Below are 14,627 nucleotides of genomic sequence, written 5' to 3'. Positions count from 1 at the left end.
CAGCGGAGGTGGCGGGATGATGGGGTGATGGGGGATTTGTACTATTCTGGGCTTGTACGACTGGTGACACGCTCTCGGATATCCCATTCTTGCACTGTGCTCGCACCTGAAGCTCAGTGAATTCCGGCTGCCTGGGAGCAGGAGGCAGAACAGCAGAGAGAAGGTTGTGCCGCGCTTACATCCTTATTTCTACACAATCTACCTCTGAACTCTAGCCAGTGGAGCAGGAGACAGAAACAAGCTGAGTGGCTGCTGCTGCCGCCGCCGCCAAAAGAGATCAAAGGCAGAGGCTCTTCAGCAAGGGACAGACGTCCAAACAGAGGCTGGTGGCTTGCTCTAGAGAAGGAACAGGCCTCTGCCGCACAGCCTGGCCAGGACTGGAGCCAGCTGTGTCCGGAGCTGACTCTGGGAGGGCAGGAGGCCCAAGAGCCCCACAGTACACACTCTCATGGGAGGAGTAGGGGCCCAGGAAGCAGATGCTCCCCAAGGCGCAGGGCTGGATTCCCAGGAGACCAACCAGACAGTTAGCACAGAAAGGCCACCGACGCTGACGAATGAGAGCTCTCCGCTGCTTTAACAAGGGACACACTCTGCCGGGCCGTCAGGTTCCACACACCCATAGGTGTGCACAGGTACCTGACCGTGCCAGCTTACAAACGTCAGCCACACACATACAGTCACTCAGAAACAGCACTGCAGCGTCACTCGGTGCCTGGCACACATACACACCATCAATGACCAAGAGCAGATTCCTGTGGGCAAACCCGGAGCACCCCTGCAGCCTTTCTGGGGCTCACGGAAGAGGCAGTGAGCCCTGTCCTGGTCCTGGGAGAGGGGTCCTCAAAGCATCACCTGAGAACTAGTTAGAAATACTGCAAGTTCTGTCTTCTCCCTCCTGCAGAGCCCTGAGCAGTGTGGGGGCTTCTGCGGGCCAACAACCCCTGTGCTAAATAGACGGTATGTACCTTATCTCATTATCTCATTAACTCACAAATACAGTAAGTTTTCACTCAACATCATCAATAGGTTCTGCAACTTTAAGCAAAATGATGTGTAACAAGACCAACCTTATCGTAAGGTAACTGATATAAACAAGCGTTAAGTTCCTACGGGACCTCATCATCATTATAACAAAACAACGTTGGATGAAACGACATTATTCCAGGACCTGCCCAAAATACCCCTGAGATGTACACCTTAGTTTTCCTATGTTTTTCAGACAGGGAAGCCGAAGTTCAGAAAGGTTAAGGACTTGCCTGGAGTCACTGAGACTGACGCACACCTAGTCTGGCTCCCAAGTGTGTGTTCCGAATCACTTTCTAGATGTAACTCCTGGCCCGGGTTGAATGTAAACACCCACCGAGGACCGTGCTCTCCTCCCCAGCCCCCACCCCTGCCATCCCTTCTTCCCCTGGGTCTCTCCCAGCCTGGCAGCCAGTCCTAAATCTTTCCTCAAGAGACAAGGCTGGGCCATCCAAGCAGGGGTGGGACGAGGGGCGGGAGCCAAAGTCCCATTTCTGAGCAGGCAGCACCTCTGCCAAGGCCCTCGCCCTCTCCACAAGAGAGAGCCGTGGGGAAGGCAGTGCTCTAAAGGCTGGTAGCCCGGCGGGCACCCCAAAGCCTGGAGAGACAGCCGGCCGTGCAGCTGACCCATTAAATCCAAAAACTACTGCTGTGCGCTCATCTGATCCAAGATGTTTCCTGAATAGAAGGAGGAAGGACCTGGGTTTGCGTCCTGGCTTGTCACCACCTGACTGAGTGACCTGGGCTCATCACACCCCCTCTTGGAATTTGTTTCTCCATTTCAGCAGTGAAGGGGTTGCCTCACGGTGTACAGATGTCTCCTGTTCTGAAATGGTGTCTTGGATTCTAGACTTTCACGTGATATTGGAGAAGTCTGGCCAGGGCATGGGAATCTGAAGTGCCAATGGCCCTGGGCCCCGCTCTCTGCTCAGCCTGACTCATCTCTGCTTGAGACTTGGGAATGACCCCCAGCTCCCCTACGCACCTGGCTTTGCACCTACTCCTCTCTCTCCCACATACTCACGCCCCAGAGGACTTCTCTTCCATCGCCGGGCAGGGCACCAGGGCCCAGCAGGAGCAGAGGAGCCAGACCCCTGTCCCAGACCCAGAGGCAGCCATGGGGGCCTGTGCCATTGTGACTGATGCCAACATCTCCTCTGGCCTTGAGAGCAATGCCACGGGCATCACGTCCTTCTCCATGCCTGGCTGGCAGCTGGCACTGTGGGCTGCCGCATACCTGGCCCTCGTGCTGGTGGCTGTGACGGGCAACGCCACCGTCATCTGGATCATCCTGGCTCATCCAAGGATGCGCACGGTCACCAACTACTTCATCGTCAACCTGGCCCTGGCCGACCTCTGCATGGCTGCCTTCAACGCCGTCTTCAACTTCATCTACGCCAGCCACAACATCTGGTACTTCGGCCGTGCCTTCTGCTACTTCCAGAACCTCTTCCCTGTCACAGCCATGTTCGTCAGCATCTACTCCATGACTGCCATCGCCGCCGACAGGCAAGAGGGGACAGGGAGAAGCTGGGGGGAGCCGGCTCGCTTTGCTGGGACTCAGACAGGGCCGGTGACTTACTCACAGTCACACAGCAAGTTGAGGGGAGCACCCAGGGGATTTCCTCCCAACTTGATCACAACCCAAAACTATGCATTTGGAAGGCAACCGAAGCATGTACGGTTAAGGTTATACACAGGGAGAACTTTGCTCCAGAAGGTTGTTCAAGGTGGTAGGGAAAGAGTGACAGCGTTTTAGAGCTCTTCTGGAATGCTCTTTTCTGCAGTTGAACTCTGTGGTGGTGTTTTGCTTTTACTACAAGGAAATTGCTTATATGATCTTCCTATTCCTAGACAGACTGTCTGAGGGGAACATTTAATATTGCACGCAGTTATCATATAATTACAAAAAGGCCAGTTATTTTTCCAATGCTGCTCTCAGGGGCTGCAGGCTGCGACTTCTGCTGAGGAGGCCTGGGGCGGCGAATGATTGGTGAGCAGATATGGAGTCCTTTTAAAGCTAGTTAAGGCAGGCAGAGCCTGGTGTGGGTGTGGAAGGCAACTGTGTGTCCCCGCGGGACAAAAAGGGACACTGAAGACACCAGGCGTGTGTGGGAGGTGGGGCAGGGGCCTGGAGACACAGACTCCTTGTCGGGAGGGGTCCCGCCACCATCTCCATCCCAACCCAATCGCCCCGGCAACCTCTCTTCCACAGCAGCTCGTTTCTCTGCTCTTCGCTATTTTACTGTGGAGTTCCCCCCCACCACGATTTTATTTGAAAAATTTATTTCTACTGATTAAAAATGAAAAGAAAGCTTGAAAAACATTCATCGAGGTCAATGTTCTAATTTTGTACCTAGGGAAACTGAGGCTTGAGAGATGGGTAAGATTACCTTGAGCAAGTGAGACACAGGGCCAGGTGCCCAGAACCCAAACACACACACACCCCCCCCCACAACCAAAAGCACCTTCATACCCCCTGGATATTTCTGGAAGTCCAGAGTTCCTTGCCTTCACTCAGCAAATATTTGACGGCTTTCTCGGTTTCAGACACTGAGGAATACGCATGAATAGTCCTGAAATCATAGCCTCATAAAAACTTCCTTTTTAAAAGGGGTGGGAGATGGGGGAATGGACTGGAGAGGGCCGGGTGGGAGCCAGGGGACCAGGCAGGAGGCTGCTGAATGGTAATCCAGGTGAGGGAGGATGGTGGCTCAGGTCAGGCTGGGAACAGTGGAGATATGTTCATTTCTTCCTTCATTCACATGTGCAGTGCCTGCTATGTACAGATATTGAGGGGAAAACATAAAGACGCCTGCCCTGGTGAATAACAAACATGTGCAGAAATAAATTATATATTGTATTTTGAGGTTATGAGTGCTATGGAAAAACCCTAGGAAGGGGAAAGGAGATATGGGGTGCTAGGTGCATGTGTTGGGGTGGGGGGGTAGGTTGTAGCGTTAGATAGGGTGTCAGGACTGGCCTTATAGTGAGGGCGGGATTTGAGCAAAGATAGGAAGGAGGTGAGTGAGATCCTTGGGCTCTGGGGAAAGAAGGTTCCAGGCAGAAGGCGCAGTGGCAGCAAAGCCCTATGGCAGGAGAAAGCCTGGTGAGCTCGAGTCACCGAGACAGGGTGGAAATGCTGCCACAGTTGCCCCTCACCTAATGCCCAAGACCTCAAGATATGAACTTCTCTGCTCAGGGCAAGTGCTAAATAAAAATGGGAGAACACGTCCTACTGTCCTGGCCTTGTCCCAGGGAGGAAGACCCAGGGGTCATTTAGGACCAAAGCCGTTTCTGGTCAATTTCAAGGAAATAAATCAATAGGAATAATAAGGCTCTCAAGTCCCAAGCCCCTGCTGCCTGCAGGCTCTTCTAAAGCATCGCATTTCCTTTGCACAACAACCCCGATGGCACAAATTACTATCACCCTACTTCCCTGAGGAGGAAACGGAACCCAGGAGAGCTTGGGTGGTTTGCTCAAGACTCTACGGCTGGAAAACGGTAGAGTCAGGATTCAAATCCAGATCAGTCTGAAGCCAAAGTCCCAGCCTGCCCCTCTACCAAGAGCATGAGAAGAAAAGCTCTCCTTTCCCACCCCAGCTCCTGAAACAGCAAGGGTACCTAGCCCCCAAGTTAGCCCTCTGATCGCCTGCATCATATATGGGGGTGCGGGGTGCCCAAGAACCTTGAGGAAAATGGCCCATTCCTCTTGTCCAGGCTGCTGACGGGCAGAGCTGGCCCAGGGCCCAGCCATCATCATGGGAGAAGGTCAATGTCACAGGGTGGGGAGAGAGGGTCAACAATCATCCAGCCCAGACGTGCACAACCTGTGACCACAGACTGTGGGCAGAAACATGAGGGGTCATGAACTTGGAGGGGACGGAAATCACAATTACAAAGGCAGGGGGCAGCACACCACAGTTTGCTGGGACTCCAGCAGTGCCTGGAACTGCCACCAATAGAAATCACAGATACCTCTGTTGCGCCGAAATCTCAGAGTATCACCCGCACACAGCGCGACAAAATTACCATCTGCTGCTAGATCTTGTTGTTCGGTGGGTTGATAAAGAAGTGAATACATTACTACGTCCCAAATTTATTTTATATTTTAATAACGGTGTTTCAGTATAACTGATTGTCTTTGTCATCCTGTGTATTGTGCCCACAGAGGATCACGCACATAGGGCTGTTCCATGACCAGAGTGAGCCAGGGCGAGGGTGCAGGAAGCAGTGACACAGGACATTGGAAAGTGCACTGTGCGTGTTCACAGGGCACTGAATGCTGCACTTAAAGCTTTGGGCCTGCACTATGGTCCAATAATGTAGCCATAGCCATATGTGCCTATTTAAATTCTAATTAATTAAAATTTAAATTTCAGTTCCTCAGTCATGTTGGCCACAAGTGATCAGTGGCTACTGAACAGGACAGTGCATATTTAGAGCATTTCCCCCCTGTGGCAGAAAGCAAGTGGGCAGCGCTGCTTTGGGCTTCGTCCAGGAGACTGTGGGGCTCTGCTAAGGTTTCTGAACAGAAGACGGACTGGCCGTGGGCTGAGGGGTTCGGCAGTGCTGAGCTGCAGACAAATGTCCCGAGATGGACTCCTGGTGTAGCCACAGCGCTCTCTTGTGGCCGTCTGAGAGCACGGCCATGCTCTGCGGGACGCCATGAGGTGGGGCCTGGGCTGGGGTTTAGGGCACTTCTGTGCAGTGTGACTGTGGGAGAGTCACCAGTCCAGCTGGCTCTCTGGAGGTCACAGCAGCATTGTGGAAAATGGGGCTAGAGGGAGTGGAGGAGAAGGGGATTGGGGCTGATCTGACGGGGACGGCACCCCCTGCTCACACTGCCCTCTGCTTGCAGGTACATGGCCATCGTACACCCCTTCCAGCCACGGCTCTCAGCACCCGGCACCAGGGCAGTCATTGCTGGCATCTGGTTGGTGGCCCTGGCCCTCGCCTTCCCCCAGTGCTTCTACTCTACCATCATCATGGACCAGGGAGCCACCAAGTGTGTGGTGGCCTGGCCTGAAGACAACGGTGGCAAGATGCTCCTTTTGTAAGGCCTGGAGGGGAGCATGGGGTGTGTGTGTGTGTGTGTGTGTGTGTGTGTATGCAGGTGTACACACATACAGCTGAGAGTGTCTGTGTGTGCATGCTTACACATACATACGTGTACACGGGTAGTGTGTGCACGTGGGTGTGCACATGTGTCTGTGAGTGTACTTGGGATTATGTGAGTACACGTATATACTAAAAGTAACAGCATTTACTAGGTGTCAGGCTTGTTCTAAGCACATTACATATATGAACCCATTTAATTCTCCTTAGAATTTGGGGTATATATTAATATTCTTCCCATTTTTCAGATGAGGAAACTGAGGCACTTAAAAACTAAGTAATGTGCTCAAACCCACACAGCTCGTAGGTGGTGAGCGAGGAGTTAAATGCAGACAGCCCTGCTTTAGAGCCCAACCTCCTCCCTACTCTGCTCCTTAAGTCAGGATGTGTGTATCCTTAAAGCAGCGTATGTGCAAGTGATGCTACCTGGGCAAGCACGCTGCACCCATGATGTCTGTGCATGTGCGTGGGCACGCAAGTATGTGGGTATGTTTGTGGATGTGTGTGCACACAGGTACGTGTTCGGGAATGTTGTATAGGTGTGTTTTGGAGAGGGCACTGACAATTCAGGGTAGTGAGACAGAAGGAAAGGGCAGGTGACGAAGCCTGGATGTTTTAGGAGGCGACCTGGGGCTGAGGTGCTCATCACCAGCTGGGTGATGGGGGAGCAGGTAGACGAGCTCAGACACGGTCCAGCCACTGTGACCCTGGGTATGTCCTTTCCCTTTCTGGGCCTCAATTTGCCTAGTTCTCAAGGCGTGGCTTTCTGATTCCCAAACATGGCATGGTTGGTTAGGAGAGGATAAAGAACTGGTTGAGGTTTTGGAGTCAGTAGTAGGAGTGGAACCCTGCTCTGTCCACTGCTGGCTGGAAGACCCTTCGTAGTCACTTACCCTGTCTGACTCATTGGCTCCTTCTCTCTCAAATAGGGGTTATTAGTAAAAGACCCTTGCTCAAGGGCTGTTGTGAACATACATGAGAAAAAGTACATAAGCCCCCAGGACCAGGCCTGTCACATAACCGGCGCCCCCGTATGTGGTAGTTTAAATAGGTGGAAGTTTAAATTTGTTTTAAACAAGCAAAAACAAAACTGGCAGATTTAGTCCAACAAAGACCCAGCGGCCCCACGCAGGAGGCTGTGCCTGCTCTGAGCTGAGGTCTGCCAGCTCACCATGGCAACACAACCGCCACCCCGCCTCCTCTAACACCCTTCCCCCAACGCCTGCCCCTACCTGGTCTCCATCGGTCTTGAGCATTGGCCAGTAGAGGGGGAAAGCGCCATTTCCTCTGAGAAGTTTGTTCCTGGGTATTGAGTTTGGAGGGCAGGCCCTGTCCGGGGTCTATAACTCTACCCCGTACCCCATCTTCTCAGAAGGGCTCACCGCTCCACGGCGATACCGTGTAGGTAAGCGCTCGCGTTTCCGGCTCAGGGAGGGGCAGAGAGCCGACTATTTCGTGACTGGCCACTGGGGGAGCAGTGTTTCGCCACTTTAATACAGGCCTCTTCTCTCAGAGGGAGGAACCAGTAAGAACTTAGGGTACCGGGACTTAATTGATTTTCAATAAACTGGAATACATTTTGCAAAAAAAAAAAAAAAAAAAAAGAACTTAGGGTACCGAGCACCCTCTCTCTGGGGATGGTGAGTTCCAACTCTGATTCCGGCAACACATATACACACATACGATTCTGGAAGAAAATATTCCTAATTGTTCGTAGTGGTAGGGGTGGATAAGGAATTTTACTTCTTCCTTTGTACTTAATGGCATTTTAAATTTTAAACAAATGTGTTACTTGGTTAACTTTTCGTTCCTATTTATTTCCTTGTTTGGCACTTGTCTATCACCTGGAAAGACGCAGGGCAAATGCTGCGGGGATAGCTCTTTTTGGGCGTATGTGCTAACTAATGTTGCCTTTATTTATTTTCTTTAAATCAAACCAAGGCCTCGGGAGGCGGCCCAGGGTGGCCGCCGGGGGCAACTCAGGGACACCCGCGGGATCCCGGGGACTGAGCGCTGGTGAATGCCGGAGTCGCCCCCGGACCGCCCGAATCCAGGCCCCTGGCTCTCCTTCCAGGTACCACCTTATATTGATCGCCCTCATCTATTTCCTACCTCTCGCGGTGCTGTTTGTCGCCTACAGCGTCATCGGCCACACGCTCTGGAGACGCACGATCCCCGGGTACCATGCGCACGGTGCCAACACGCATTACCTGCAAGCCAAGAAAAAGGTGGGCACCGCGGACGGGCCGGGGCCGGGCCGGGCGGGGCGGGGCGGGGCCTGAGGCCTGGCCCCGCCTCCGGAGCCGCTTTTCCGGGCTCAAGGCCCGCCCTCAAGGGGGCGCCGCAGTGCACGGAATGTACCGGTAACTTGCACCGTCTGGTTCTTGGCCAGAGCCTGAATTCGTTCTTCCCCAGCAGGCCAATTTGCCTTTTGGTCTTTGGCCGAATACGAAGTTAAAGGAATGTTAGGAAAACCGGGGAATCCTAAATCCCTACAGAATTTCAGATACTTCCAAGAATCTTAGCATGATAGAATCTGAAAATGTTAAGCTTTTTGAGTAATCAGAATGTTGAATTTAAGAAATCCCATGGTACTACAGGAGGTTCCTTGATAGAGTAACAGAAGAATTCTCAAATGCTCGGACTGCAGACCTTAGAAATCATGGAGAATGGATTGCAGTCCAGCTACATCGTCTGTCTTCAATTTCCAACAGGAAGTGCCAGTGTCCTCCCTCCTCCCTGCCATTCAGGGCCCCCAAGGGTCCTCATACAGCAATGCTCCAGACCTCCTCCACTCTCTCCCAGCCAAAGCTTATCTTTGCTGTGCCTGCTTCCTGTAAGCGAGCAGGGGAGGTGATGGGGTAATCACATCACGCTGTATCAGGTCCAAGTCTGGGCTCTTTATTTGACATTTTTCACAGGGCAGTTCAGGGAGGTAATTGGATATGACACAATCTGGGTGTCATGGACAACTGGTTTCCATTTGCCATCCCTCATGGGGTACTGGGCCACGCTCAAGGGCACCTGCAGAAACCAACCGTGAGGTGGGAAAGGTCAGGTGCTGGGCCCTGAGCAGAGGTTGGGGTCCCGGGTTGGAGCCTCACTACCTATGGATAGAAGGGCTGTGGCAGACACTGATCCCAGGAAGAGGAGGGCCTGGGAAGCCGTAATTGGCATAGGGTCTCCCTAAAGGATGGATTAGGAACGAGAGCACATCCACTCTCCAGGGAAAGGAGCTGCTCTGAGTGAAGGGATCCAGGATACCTTTTAGAGGAGGTGGCCACTGACTTGGGCTTTGAAGAGTGAGGACTTCAAAGGAAGGACAGCCGTGTGGGCAGAGGGACCAGGCTGAGCAAGAGCCCCGAGGTGGAGGGTCCAGGAGTGTCTGGGCAACAGAAGCTCCAGGGGACTGAGACCGTAGAGCTTCCCAGGCTGGCAAGAGGGGCACCCCACCCCCGCCCTTGGGAGGACTGGGGGACTTGGGGCTTCCAGGCTGAGCAGTGACCTGAGCCTCTCCCGGACCAGTTTGTGAAGACCATGGTGCTGGTTGTGGTGACATTTGCCATCTGCTGGCTGCCCTACCACCTCTACTTCATCCTGGGCAGCTTCCAGGAGGACATCTACTGCCACAAGTTCATCCAGCAGGTCTACCTGGCGATCTTCTGGCTGGCCATGAGCTCCACCATGTACAATCCCATCATCTACTGCTGCCTCAACCGCAGGTGAGCCCTCATCCTGGCCCCTCCTCAGCCCGCAGGGCCCCCTGTGCCGCTGGAGCCTGGCCCTCGTGCCCACCCATCCCTGCATGGGATTGCCATCCTCACAGTGAGCCCACAGCACAATGCCCCCCTGGTCCTGGTCTAGCTTGAACCCCACCTCCTCCCCAAAGCCTTGTCCAGCTGCCCAGGCCATGGCTCTCACCATCTGTCCGCTCCTGCTCTCTCTTCTGGGGGCTGCATCTGGGACAAGGAGAAGAAAGAAGGGAGAGAAAGAAAGGGGGAGGGCGGGGCAGAATCAGAGAGAGGCAGAAAGAAGACAGAAAGAGAGGAAGGAAGGAAGGAAGGAAGGAGCCAGATTAAGGAGGGAGGGACTTCCTCTGTCCTGAATTTTTCAGAGCTTCCTGCAATGAACGAGGAAAAACCAAGGACTTTCCTTGGGTGAGGTGAACAGCACCAAGCCCAGTAGTATGACTCACTCAATCAGAGACCCAGGGCCAAGCCTGGAGGGGGCGCAGGCTGCCCCCGGGACAATCGCAGTACATTTCCTGCCCTCAAGGGGCTTTCAGCACAGCTGGGAAGTGATCTTGGCAGAGACAGCCAGAGAGGAAGGAGTGAAGATCTCACTCTTCCCTCAGACACCATCTGTTCTCCCCACTTTTGTACTTCTGGGTAAGCGGAGTCCCAGAGAGGGGCTGGCATTGGTTTGGGGGCACTTGGAGAGGTGAGAGGTGCTGGGCCGGGCAGGAACCCCGGCATCCAGGAATCCTGCTTGAAGAGCAGGCTGTTCAGCCTCAGAAAACCCTGAAGGTGGGGCCAGGTCAGAGGTGGGAGGTGGACACTAAGTCCTGGCCTCAACGAGAACGTGAGAAGGGTGAGGTTGGCCCTGGGCCTCTTTGTCCGTGCCTTTTGTCACCTCTCTGCCCACCTGTCCAGGCCACTCATGACGCCACTAGGGTGTTTGTTGCTCAGACATCCCACCTATCTGGGGCAGGCCAGAAGGAAATGAAAAAACTCATTTTTTTGTGTGAGTATTTAATGGGTGACAGAACCATCCCCCGTCTCCTGTGAAGTAATTAGATAATAGAGGGAGGTGTTTTACAAATGAGGAAACTGACCCTCAGAAAGGAGGTCTCTCCCAAACTCATACAGCAAGCAGTGGAGCCAGCATTCCGTGTCTCCAAGGCTTGTTATCTTAGCCCCATGTCAGTGTCTGTGTGTTGGTCACTCCCATACAACCCAAGGACAGTCCCTGGGAGACATACAAGTTCCTGAAATCACTTCTGAATCATTCAGTATTGGATGACGCTAGCTCGAAAGGGGGACAGATACTTCTGGCAGGAATCTTCATTGGGAAAATGTTCATCTATGGGCTGTGTGTGCCCGGCACTGGTCCAGGCATTTGGGAGATACCAGGGACCGGGAACAAGGCTCCTTATCTCGGGGAGCTGACATTCTAGTGAGGGGGACAGACAATGAGCACAGTGAATACGTGAGTCACATAGTGTGTTAGGGTTAAGTCCTATGGAAAGAAAACGAGCCCCGGGTGAGAAAGGACAGGAAGGATGGGGGAAGTGGTTGGCATAGGGGTGCAGTTTTACACGACGGTCAGGATGGGCCTGACTGAGGAGTCTTTTGAGCAGAGACTTGAGGATTGAGTGGGCCCTGTCTGGGGAAGAGTTCCAGGTGGAGGGATCAGCCAAGGCAAGGGCTTTGGAGTCCAGGAAAGGACTCGGGCAGGGACTCTGACATGGGAAACCTTGTGGGGCTCTGAGCCACGGAGACACTTGCTCTGATGTCCCTTTTGAAAGAATCAGTCAGGCAGCTGTGTTGGAACTGGACCGGTGAGGCAAGGGGAGAAGCAGGCAGACAGACGGTCAGGCGATTGCAGTAATCCAGGAGAGAGATGGTGTGTTTGGCTGGGGGAAGAAGCGGTCCGAGTCTGGATAGCGCTCAGGGAAAGCCAACAGAATTGGATGGAGGAGGAGGTGACATGAGAAAGGAAGGCAAGGGTGACTCCCAGGTCCTTGGTCTGAACAACTGGAAGGACAAACTTGTCAGCTGTCAGGAACTGAGCCGGGGAGGTGCGGGAGGGGCATGGGAGGGGAGGGGAGGAGGACGGGGTGGGTAAGGGGCAGAGCCCATTGAGCTCCTGGAATAGGGCATTTGCTGGACCACACGGTGGAATCTTGCAGAGCAACAAGGCAGGGAACAAAATCAGGCAGCTCCTGGGGACAGACAATACAGTTCTTCCCCTCAGCTGTCACGGGATCTCATTTCTTTCCGCTTCTCTTGGACAGGCCAGTGTTTGCTTTCTGCCAGCCCATTTCCTCCACTCCCTGTCTGCTTCTTCTTATCTCTAATTCGCATTTGTATCTCTAATTACATCACAGTGCTGCCATGGGGAGAGTTATTTACTTTTTAAGCACATGTACCAAAACTCACTAGTTCCACGGGTATATTTTCTTTCAAAGTCCCCTAGGAAGAGCGTCCCTATTCCACCCAACATGGCCACAGCCCCAATTTTTTAAGTCTCCTCTCTGAATATTCCTTTAGAAGCCAATTAACAAGTCAAACAAGAAAAGCTGTTGTTTCTGTATAATGGTACTTGATTTCTTTCTGTTTGTCTGTTTGTAATAACAAATGGTCTTAATTCCGCTTCATCACGCACTTCAGTCACTAGACTTAGCTCCAGATTACTTCTGGCTGTTTCCAAAAATCAAATCCACTTAAGAACGTGTCTCTCCGGGGACTCTGAGCATTTGTAGGCTCTTAGGAGTGAGGCACTGACTTTCCTCTGAAGGGGAGAGGGGCTCGTGGAGGTGGGGGCAGCCACAGGACAGCTCCTGTAACTGTCCCCCTCACTGCCTGCTCTGTGGTCCTCCCGCCCCCAGGTTTCGCTCTGGATTCCGGGTAGCTTTCCGCTGCTGCCCTTGGGTCACACCGACCGAGGAGGATAAGATTGAGCTGACTCACACTCCGTCCCTCTCCAGGAGAGTCAACAGGTGTCACACTAAAGAGACTTTATTCATGAATGGGGATGTGGCCCCTTCCGAGACTACCAACGGGCAGAGTGGGGGTCCCCCAGATGGAGCATCTGCTGAACTCTGAAGCCTTATGCTTGGCTGCAGGGTGAGGCTTAGCATCCTTCGAGCGGTAGCCGCTTAGGAGGACCAGATCTGAAAGTTTGGCCCATGTGTCACCCTTCGATACATCAAAGGAAAAACAAGATGGGGCCAGGAACGCTACCGTGGATGGTGACTCTAAAAGGACCCAGCCGTCCCTTTCAGACAGTGCTTTACGAGAAACGAGAGTCAAAGAAGACACTGTGCGCTAATGCTTATCTAATGCAGGAGTGGCAAGTTCAGACGCCTTCTTGGGGCAACAATGTAATGAGTAAATAGGATCCAGTATAAAAGAAAAACTGCAAATATGATGATAAAAGGCAACTGGCTTCCAATGTTGGGATAACACGGAATGGTGGAGACTGTGGCAAACTGAAGGGTATAGGCTTCCAAAGGGACAGTCGCTGATCAGCTCTGTACAAATGTTGCCATGTGGTAATGGGAGCCCATTGTTGCTGCATCTTCTAAATCAAGAGAAGCTACAAGTGCACATTTGTGAGATTTCTAGACTTAAAAAATTTTGTTCACATCTTTATCAGTGTTGGGTAAACCAAAGCAAACACACCTGCAGGCAGCACCCAATGATGACACTGATTCATTATCAGGTTAAAGGACACAAGGGAAGAAGCTTCTTATTTGGCAAAGCCTGTGAGTCAATCCGGGGCTTCTCTGCCTCAGCATCTAAGAACTCAAGCTCCAGCCCAGGGTAGATGCTGGTTAAGAGTCAAAGGGATTGAAGAATTGAAAAAAAAGGAGTCAAAAGCGGTGTTGCCTCAGACCAGTCATCCTGACCCTCTGCCTCTACCTCACAGAGATGCTGTGAGAATGACAGAAGTGATGCCTAGAAACTACCAGGCCAAACACGGATTAAGTGCTCAACAGTCAGCAGCCATCGTTTTTACTACCATGCCAGCTGTTTTACACGAATGCCTCCGCAAGGCAGCAACACAACTCGCACCCGCATTTCCACAGTGAGAAGGGGGCAGGCAGACAATACCAACTGTCTTGACTCCCAGAAAGCTCCAGTCTAATCATTCTGTTTGCCGACTCACCCTCCATGCCCCAGGGTCCCTCCAGAACCATGTTACACTATAATTGCACATCCGTAGAGTTTAATGTTATCTGTATTCTCCACAAAGATCACTGTGCCATGGGCACCAGCAGTGTCAAATAAAGGGACTCTGGTCTTGCCAAACCAAGTGAGCATTCAATCAGTCCTGGGGGAAGCCACCTAGAGCTGTAGTCACGGCTTGGGAGACTCACATGGCACCTAATCACAAAGGACCAGAATATGGACTGATGTGGGATCCACCAATGGACCGAGGGTGAATCCAAAATGGTGGAACAGCAACCTTGAGGTGGGGTAGGGACGCAAGGCTCCAATAAGGGCTCGTTTCCTACGTTTCCTATAGAAGGAGGTCAATTTAAGATGGGGGAGTTGAGGGGGGAATGCAAGCACCCTGCTACCCGGGGCTGCTGCAAGACTTCATTTGTGTTAGGGCAGGGGGTCTATTTCATCCATTGTCTTGGAGTTGACGGGATGACGACGGAGGACAGGGTCTGCCTGGGGATGGCAGGGGAGGCCAATGTCACTGTGTCCTCTTGTTACACCCAAACAGCCTCTGGCAGCCAAGCTGACCTTTTC

At 52.6% G+C, this 14,627-nt stretch overlaps 1 protein-coding gene across 1 annotated transcript; it reads left to right on the top strand.

Annotated features, from left to right (window-relative positions):
• Positions 1-1,477: 1,477 nt before the first annotated feature.
• On the top strand, positions 1,478-14,376 carry TACR2 (tachykinin receptor 2). The gene is made up of 5 exons (XM_033130990.1): positions 1,478-2,532; positions 5,885-6,079; positions 8,216-8,369; positions 9,667-9,863; positions 12,752-14,376. The coding sequence occupies exons 1-5, from the start codon at positions 1,985-1,987 to the stop codon at positions 12,966-12,968; spliced, it is 1,311 nt and encodes a 436-aa protein (XP_032986881.1). The 5' UTR covers positions 1,478-1,984; the 3' UTR covers positions 12,969-14,376.
• The last annotated feature ends 251 nt before the right edge of the window (positions 14,377-14,627 follow it).

Source organism: Rhinolophus ferrumequinum, chromosome 16, assembly GCF_004115265.2.
Source record: "Rhinolophus ferrumequinum isolate MPI-CBG mRhiFer1 chromosome 16, mRhiFer1_v1.p, whole genome shotgun sequence".
Taxonomy (NCBI): Eukaryota; Metazoa; Chordata; class Mammalia; order Chiroptera; family Rhinolophidae; genus Rhinolophus; species Rhinolophus ferrumequinum.
This window is presented reverse-complemented; position numbering and strand designations above follow the sequence as displayed.

Coding starts and splice junctions, on each gene's coding strand:
- TACR2 (XM_033130990.1), top strand. CDS start 1,985: ATGACCCCCAGCTCCCCTACGCACCTGGCTTTGCACCTACTCCTCTCT. Junction 2,533..5,884: donor ACTGCCATCGCCGCCGACAG/GCAAGAGGGGAC, acceptor CTCTGCTTGCAG/GTACATGGCCATCGTACACC. Junction 6,080..8,215: donor GGTGGCAAGATGCTCCTTTT/GTAAGGCCTGGA, acceptor CTCTCCTTCCAG/GTACCACCTTATATTGATCG.